We start from the raw sequence: 10,000 nt of genomic DNA on the forward strand, positions 1-10,000 counted from the left end.
ATTAGAGGCAAAGCCCCCCCCGCTGGCACCGTTGCGAGATCCGTGCGGGAAAAAAAAAAAACGAAATTAAAGAAACTCTCTCTCTCTCTCTCTCTCTGTCCCTCTCTCTCTCTCTCTCTCTCTCTCTCTCTCTGGAATGCGGAGAGCTCATTGTGTTCCAGCTATCAACGTGGGCGGCGCCATTTTGATTTCCGCTCGGTGGAACGTGCTGAAGGAAGGAGAGATGGGTTTGGACAACCACCGGGAGCTGGCCCTCTGTGTTTCTGATGGCCCTCTGTGTTTCTGATGGCCCTCCCTGTTTCTGATGGCCCTCAGTGTTTCTGATGGCCCTCAGTGTTTCTGATGGCCCTCTGTGTTTCTGATGGCCCTCTGTGTTTCTGATGGCCCTCTGTGTTTCTGATGGCTCTTCCACCCTTTTCTCCTCCCACCAGGGAAACGCACATGGTAATTATCTCCCACAGGATTGTGGTTTGTGTTTATGGCTTTAAGCTGGAGTATGTCTAGTACCAGCAGGGCTCTCCACACTGGCACTCATACTGCACAGTGATCCTGAGCTGATCCACCGGCCCAGTGTGAGCGCAGGACACTCGGCTCATGGGCGGGGATGGCCTCCGCAGCCTGCAGCCTGACCACATCTACATCAACTCAGCCGAGGGAGAATCTCAGCCGAGCAGTATGTAGAGAGAGATACAGAAGGAAAGAGAGAGAACCAGAAAGAGAAAGAGAGAGGGAGTGAGAGAGATAGGGGGAGGGAGTGAGAGAGGGAGTGAGAGAGAGGGGGGGGGTGAGAGATAGGGAGTGAGAGAGAGGGAGGGGGGAGTGAGAGATAGGGGGAGTGAGAGAGGGAGTGAGAGAGAGAGGGGGGAGTGAGAGCTAGGGGGAGTGAGAGAGAGAGGGAGGGGGGAGTGAGAGATAGGGGGAGTGAGAGAGAGAGGGAGTGAGAGAGGGAGTGAGAGAGAGAGGGGGGAGTGAGAGCTAGGGGGAGTGAGAGAGAGAGGGAGGGGGGAGTGAGAGATAGGGGGAGTGAGAGATAGGGGAGTGAGAGATAGGGGGAGTGAGAGAGAGGGAGTGAGAGAGAGAGGGGGGAGTGAGAGCTAGGGGGAGTGAGAGAGAGGGAAGGGGGAGTGAGAAAGAGGGAAGGGGGAGTGAGAGAGAGAGGGGGGAGTGAGAGCTAGGGGGAGTGAGAGAGAGGGAGTGAGAGAGAGGGGGGAGTGAGAGCTAGGGGGAGTAAGAGAGAGGGAGTGAGAGAGAGAGAGGGGGCATGAAAGAGAGGGAGAACAGAGTGAGCTCCTACCTGCAGCGTGGGCCACATCTGCGGTGGAAACGTTCTGAGGGTTGGGCCGCACTTTGAAGGTCACAGCTGAGCCATCCACCCTGCAAACACACACACACACACACGAGAGTGAGAACTACACACACACACACACACACACACACACGAGAGTGAGAACCACACACACACACACACACACACACACACACACACGAGAGTGAGAACTACACACACACACACACACACACACACGAGAGTGAGAACTACACACACACACACACACACACACACACACACACACACACGAGAGTGAGAACTACACACAAACACACACACACAAGAGTGAGAACTACACACACACACACACACACGAGAGTGAGAACTACACACACACTCACACACACACACACACACACACACACACGAGAGTGAGAACTACACACAAACACACACACACACACACACACACACACACACACGAGAGTGAGAACTACACACACACACACACACACACACACACACACACACACACGAGAGTGAGAACTACACACACACACACACACACACACACACACGAGAGTGAGAACTACACACACACACACACACACACACACACACGAGAGTGAGAACTACACACACACACACACACACACACACACGAGAGTGAGAACTACACACACACACACACACACACACACGAGAGTGAGAACTACACACACACACACACACACACACACACGAGAGTGAGAACTACACACACACTCACACACACACACACGAGAGTGAGAACTACACACACACACACACACACACACACACGAGAGTGAGAACTACACACACACACACACACACACACACACACGAGAGTGAGAACTACACACACACACACACACACACACACACACACACACACACAAGAGTGAGAACTACACACACACACACACACACACTCACACACACACACACACACACGAGAGATAGAACTACACACACACACACACACACACGAGAGTGAGAACTACACACACACACACACACACACACACACACACGAGAGTGAGAACTACACACACACACACACACACACGAGAGTGAGAACTACACACACACACACACACACACACGAGAGTGAGAACTACACACACACACACACACACGAGAGTGAGAACTACACACACACACACACACACACACAAGAGTGAGAACTACACACACACACACACACACACACACACGAGAGTGAGAACTACACACACACACACACACACACACACACACACGAGAGTGAGAACTACACACACACACACACACACACACACACACACACACGAGAGTGAGAACTACACACACACACACACACACACACACACACACGAGAGTGAGAACTACACACACACACACACACACACACACACACACACGAGAGTGAGAACTACACACACACACACACACACACACACACACACGAGAGTGAGAACTACACACACACACACACACGAGAGTGAGAACTACACACACACACACACACACACGAGAGTGAGAACTACACACACACAAGAGTGAGAACTACACACACACGAGAGTGAGAACTACACACACACACACACACACACACACACGAGAGTGAGAACTACACACACACACACACACACACACACGAGAGTGAGAACTACACACACACACACACACACGAGAGTGAGAACTACACACACACACACACACACGAGAGTGAGAACTACACACACACACACACACACACACACACACGAGAGTGAGAACTACACACACACACACACACACACACACACACACGAGAGTGAGAACTACACACACACACACACACACACACACACACGAGTGTGAGAACTACACACACACACACACACACACACGAGTGTGAGAACTACACACACACACACACACACACACGAGTGTGAGAACTACACACACACACACACGAGAGTGAGAACTACACACACACACACACACACACGAGAGTGAGAACTACACACACACACACACACACACGAGAGTGAGAACTACACACACACACACACACGAGAGTGAGAACTACACACACACACACACACACACGAGAGTGAGAACTACACACACACACACACACACGAGAGTGAGAACTACACACACACACACACACACGAGAGTGAGAACTACACACACACACACACACACACACACACACACACGAGAGTGAGAACTACACACACACACACACGAGAGTGAGAACTACACACACACACACACACACACACACGAGAGTGAGAACTACACACACACACACACACACACACACGAGTGTGAGAACTACACACACACACACACACACACGAGTGTGAGAACTACACACACACACACACACACACGAGAGTGAGAACCACACACACACACACACACACACACGAGTGTGAGAACTACACACACACACACACACACACACACACACACACGAGAGTGAGAACTACACACACACACACACACACACAAGAGTGAGAACTACACACACACACACACACACACACGAGAGTGAGAACTACACACACACACACACACACGAGAGTGAGAACTACACACACACACACACACACACACACACACGAGTGTGAGAACCACACACACACACACACACGAGAGTGAGAACTACACACACACACACACACACACACGAGAGTGAGAACTACACACACACACACACACACACACACGAGAGTGAGAACTACACACACACACACACACACACGAGTGTGAGAACTACACACACACACACGAGAGTGAGAACTACACACACACACACACACACACACACACACACGAGAGAACTACACACACACACACACACACACACACGAGAGTGAGAACTACACACACACACACACACACGAGAGTGAGAAACACACACACACACACGAGTTTGAGAACTACACACACACACTCACACACACAAACTCACACACTTACACACACACAAGAGTGAGAACTACACACACACTCACACACGCACACACTAAAATTTCCCTGGGGATGAATAAAGTATCTATCTATCTATCTACACTCTTCCTCTCATCATACTCCAAACTCTGATGCATCTTTCATGGCTGAGGTGGATTCATGTTCTGTCTCTTTTGCGGTGGTAGAGAACATGAAAGACCCGCCATACAGGGAGTCTAAAAGCATTTCACCTCTGTGAGGCTGTGTGTAAGCTGCTAAAACTGTCAGAAGAGCTGTGCAGGATGCACTCTCTCCCTCCCTCCCTCCCTCCCTCCCTTTCTCCCTCCCTCCCTCCCTCTCCCTCACTGCGGGGGCACAAGTTTAAAAAAAATAATCTCAGTTAACAATCATACAGTGTACATTCGTGCAAAAAAACATTTATATCACACTGTACAGACAGGCAGTCAGACCGTCTGAACCGAGTGTAACGTCCGCGGGCATGAGGACTACGGCACCATTCACCTTCTCCCTTATTTCGTTTACATTTTTACTCCATTCATTATTTCAGTTTTATTTCTTATATATTTACATAGCCTGTCAGCTTTGATCACTATACGTGATTTCTGTTTACGAGATTACCGTTAAGTATTTATTTATTTATTTAGTTGCCTTTATTCTGGAAAGAAGGTTAAAGCACTAAAGAAGCAGTAGTACAACGCAAAACGTGCGATGTCAGGTTGCTAGAAGGCACTGTGCAATCTCGGGTTTGTACATTCACAAACTTTCTCTTCTTCGCGAAGTGTAATCTTGTGGAATTACGTAACCGCATCAGTCACGCACAAGAGCTGCAGGGGTCGTGACACTCGTGTATTGTGTAAATCACGCCGCAGAGCGATGCTTTTGGAGAGAATGGCGTGGCGGGGGGAAACGGCGGGGGACGATGCAGAAGCCTCGCTTCTCTGTGGCGGGAGCCGGAGACATGTGACCCGCCATTTCACGCCGCTCGCCCGTCCCTTTCACAGGCAGATGTGAGCCGCTTTGTGGTCGGAGCGCGAGGGGGACACGTCACCCCGCTTCTCAAGCGCACGGCACAGGAGGGCGGCCGCTCAATGCTGCCCGCGTTTATGTATTCCGAGCGCCTCGCATTTGCCAGAGCAGAACGCATCTCCACCGAATATAATTATCCATTCGAGTCATATTGATTCAAACCTTAGTCGAGCCAATGCGAAGTTTGTCTTGTTTTCCCCCTCTCCACGCCTTTCCTAAAATTATCCTGGTTGTTTCCCCCCGTTTGAATCCGGATATGTTTCACTGACGTACCTTATAATTTTACTGATTGAGCTTCTCAGAGGTAGCCTAGGTTACAAGCACGCTCCTGCCAAAAGGACGTTGTTTACATTTGCCCAAATAGCAACGCTCGCAGTATCACAGTATTATCACATTTCTAAACTAATTTGATAGAAGTTGATACCATGATGATGTAATTGTTCAGCTTGGGAGTTAATGAACCGGTCAATTCGATTCTGTAGAACATGGGAATACTCCGAATAAAGGAATCTCTCCGCCTAGTGGACACTGATTTAAACTGCACGAGTTTCACGATTTTAGTGATTTTTCAAACGATGCTCTAAAATGGGTAGGCCAACATTTATGGCGCAGTAAAACGAAGACTCCAAAACCATGCGGTGAATATGCCAACAAAGCCACAGAATTTAATGTAGACGATTTTGCTTTCAAATACATTTTTATACTTTTTATTGCATCAGTTCACTCATTAACGGTATAAGTCATTATGCAGTTCATTATGAAGTAACCGCACGCACAAATCATTTCTGAGTGATCACTTTAAGATATAAGCAAAGCATAAATTCTGCACAGATATATATTTTTCACACAGAGATTGGTTACCATTGGAACAGCTTGCCAGGTCAGGTAGAGGACGCAGAAACACTGGGGGTTTTCAAGACTAGGTTTGATACGGTGTTAGACACTATTTATCTTTTAGGTAAACTAAGCAGTAGGTACGCTTCAGTGGTAGGAAAAGGTGAGCATTGCTGGGCTGAATGGTCTGTTCTCATCATTATGTTATGTTATAAACATTCAACAGTGTTGCTAGCAAGTCTGGCACAACAAAGAAAAACAAATAATGAAAAAGAAGAGTTTTCAGATAATTATAATTTTGAGATACATAATGGAAACGGGGCCCAGTAAATCTCTAACAGTCCATCAATGACTGCTTTTCACTGCAAAATCTGAGTAAATTCTCATCTTGCACACATACACACTCATGCTCAAGCACTCTCTCTCTCTTTCTCTCTCTCTCTCTCTCTCTCTCTCTCTCTCTCTCTCAGGCACACACACACACACAGGCTTCACAATAATCCATCATTTCAATATGAAGACCTTTTATTTCCAGGATAAAAACAGACAGACAAAAGATCCATTGATGAGACATGACATATGAGAGAATACTAATCAGCCATCAGTTCCCTCTCTCTCTCTCTCTCTCTCTCTCTCTCTCTCTCTCTCTCTCTCTGGGATAGAGAACAAACACACAAACACTACTCCCACTTATTATGAAGTACATTAGTGGTTTAATTCACTCTACATTAGGATCCTAATTGCAGTTGCACTACAGAGACGCATATAACAGATATAATTATTGTAGACATGCTTAAAATCAGTAACCATGTGATGGCAATTCACACCTGTGCTCTGGCATACGCACACACACGAGCGCACGCACGCACACACACACACACACACACACACACACACACACACACACACACACACACACACAGGAAAACAAAGACAGACACATAACAAACAAAAAAATATCCAAAGACAGTCATACATTCACACAAAATCGACTGAGCCAATAGATTTTTTTTTAAAATAGATGTTGCATCATTTCTTCTGGAAAGCAGCATGTTGGAGGGAAACACACTGATGGCCCGTTGTTCTCCGGGCAGCGCAGAAAGCCGCATGTTGGAGGGAAACACACTGATGGCCTGTTGTTCTCCGGGCAGCGCAGAAAGCAGCATGTTGGAGGGAAACACACTGATGGCCGTTGTTCTCCGGGCAGCGCAGAAAGCAGCATGTTGGAGGGAAACACACTGATGGCCGTTGTTCTCAGGGCAGCGCAGAAAGCAGCATGTTGGAGGGAAACACACTGATGGCCCGTTGTTCTCCGGGCAGCGCAGAAAGCAGCATGTTGGAGGGAAACACACGGATGGCCCGTTGTTCTCCGGGCAGCGCAGAAAGCAGCATGTTGGAGGGAAACACACTGATGGCCGTTGTTCTCCGGGCAGCGCAGAAAGCAGCATGTTGGAGGGAAACACACGGATGGCCGTTGTTCTCCGGGCAGCGCAGAAAGCCGCATGTTGGAGGGAAACACACGGATGGCCCGTTGTTCTCCGGGCAGCGCAGAAAGCAGCATGTTGGAGGGAAACACACTGATGGCCCGTTGTTCTCCGGGCAGCGCAGAAAGCAGCATGTTGGAGGGAAACACACGGATGGCCCGTTGTTCTCGGGGCAGCGCAGAAAGCCGCATGTTGGAGGGAAACACACGGATGGCCCGTTGTTCTCGGGGCAGCGCAGAAAGCAGCATGTTGGAGGGAAACACACGGATGGCCGTTGTTCTCGGGGCAGCGCAGAAAGCAGCATGTCGGAGGGAAACACACGGATGGCCCGTTGTTCTCGGGGCAGCGCAGAAAGCAGACGCAGTCTGAGCTCGGAGCGTTTCGCAGGGGCGGCCCACGGCGCAGCGAGATCAGAGACACCTCCACCAGCTCTGCTGCACTCTAAACGCTTACCCAGAATCCCCCTTTCAATCCGCTCACGCAGACTTCAAGGCCCCGCCGCAGCCTGAGAGAACACGACTTTAAAGGCACACGCACGCTCTCTCTCTCACACACACACACACACACACACACACACACACACACACACACACACACACACACACCTACCTACAGGGGAGACGCACCAGGCTTTGAGGAGAAGTTCACTGAAAGTTCACTCAAGAAAATAAAGCGTTGTCGTTTCTACTTTCTCCTACTAATCCTACTGACGGGATTTTGTTTGCCAATAACTGGTGTTTGGGCAAGTTTCAGCTTCTCAGTGTTTTTTCCCTGAGTTGGTTCTCACTCTTGCGTGTTCCTTTTGAAATAGAAGAGCAATACAAGCTATAAGATAAAATATCAACTTTATGGGTTGTTCAGGCTGTGACAAAAACGGGTGACAAACCCGAAGGTGCCGTAATTCTCTCAAGGTAAACTTAAAAATGGACGTGTTCTTACTTCAGAGAGGGAGAGACTGAAAAAAAACAAAACAGCTCAAGCTAGGTTTTGAAACAGCTGGTCATAGCTGGATTTTAAACGACAACCCATTATTGGTGCAATTGAAATACCATGACCAATCATTAGTCGTGTTATTGGTTTTGCATGTGCTAAAGGTCTGAGTAAACCAGGCCTGAAGATGGCTTTTCTTGGTCGAAGGATTCATCTAAAACATCGATTCTGTGTTCTCTTTGTATGAGAACAGCTCACTGGGTGAGTGTTTACGCAGACAGTGACTCTACAGAGTCTCTACGCAGTCTCTACAGAAGACTCACTCACTCACTCTCACTCACTCACTCACTCACACACACACTCACACACTCACTCACACACTCACACACTCACACACACACACACACACACACACACTCACACACTCACTCGCACACACACTCACTCACTCTCACTCTCACACTCACTCTCACTCACACTCACACTCACTCTCACACTCACACACTCACTCTCACACTCACTCTCACTCTCACACACTCACACACTCACACTCACACTCACACTCTCACTCACACTCACACTCACACTCACACTAACTGTGTGAGTTGAGATGTCTCTCCCTTTCTGTACTGTGGGCCTCCAAGGCTACGGCCATAAACTGTGTGTTCTATATTATCTTGTCTTGGGAGCCTGTGAGCCTGCAGAACCAAAAACATAAGACCTCAGCACGGAGGTTACCATGGGGATTATCTCCCCCTGGACATAGGGAGTTAAAACAAGATAAGAGACTTCTCAGACACGCAGGGAATGCGCAGGCAATACCTCCCCTGCACTCCCTGGAGAATCAGCGCAGAACCGGGCGCGGGTCGTCTGAAAGACCTCAGCCGGAGCGAGCCAAGGCTCTTTGGGCTAGTAGGAGGCCAGTCGGGAGTTTCTCCAAAAGAGGAGAGGAGGAGTGGGCGGGACTTGCGGCGAGCGGAGCGAGGTGCCGCTCCCCCACAAGAACAACGTCACTGGACATCACACGGCGCACAACACACCGATCCAGGACGGCTGGGACCCAATGACTGCCAGCGGAGCTGCCACCAGGAGAGATTACGCCTGGAGATCGGATCCTGGTGCCAAGTGTGGGTAAAAAGACAAGGTGGAGTGAACCGACGTGGAAGGGTCCATATCGAGTGCTCCGGACCACACCTACTGCGGAGAGAATCCAGGAGAGGGAGACGCGGATACATCAGTCACACTGTAAGGTAGTATCGCCTCCGGTTGCTGGTGTGTAGGTGCATCTCAATATTATTTAAAGGGTCAGGATAGACTTGGAGAGAGTCCAGCTACAAAGGGGGGCGCGGCATATAGAGCTCGTCCGTCTCAAACCTGGTGAAGAACTTGTTTACTCTCCACAGTCGGTAGAGACTCCAGACCGGTTCCCAGAGATGCCTCTCTCCTCCCTGTTTCTGTTGATCATAGGGACATGCACGGTAAGTGC

At 49.1% G+C, this 10,000-nt stretch overlaps 1 protein-coding gene across 1 annotated transcript in view; it reads right to left on the reverse strand.

Annotated features, from left to right (window-relative positions):
- The window catches only part of LOC133136728 (receptor-type tyrosine-protein phosphatase N2-like), a 124,959-nt gene that overhangs the window by 68,071 nt on the left and 46,888 nt on the right, over positions 1 to 10,000 (reverse strand). Inside the window, exon 10 of the mRNA XM_061254395.1 lies at positions 1,295 to 1,374. Coding sequence (XP_061110379.1) covers positions 1,295 to 1,374 — 80 coding nt within the window. The remainder of the gene's footprint in view (positions 1 to 1,294; positions 1,375 to 10,000) is intronic.

Source organism: Conger conger, chromosome 9 (genome assembly GCF_963514075.1).
Source record: "Conger conger chromosome 9, fConCon1.1, whole genome shotgun sequence".
In the NCBI taxonomy this organism is placed as follows: Eukaryota; Metazoa; Chordata; class Actinopteri; order Anguilliformes; family Congridae; genus Conger; species Conger conger.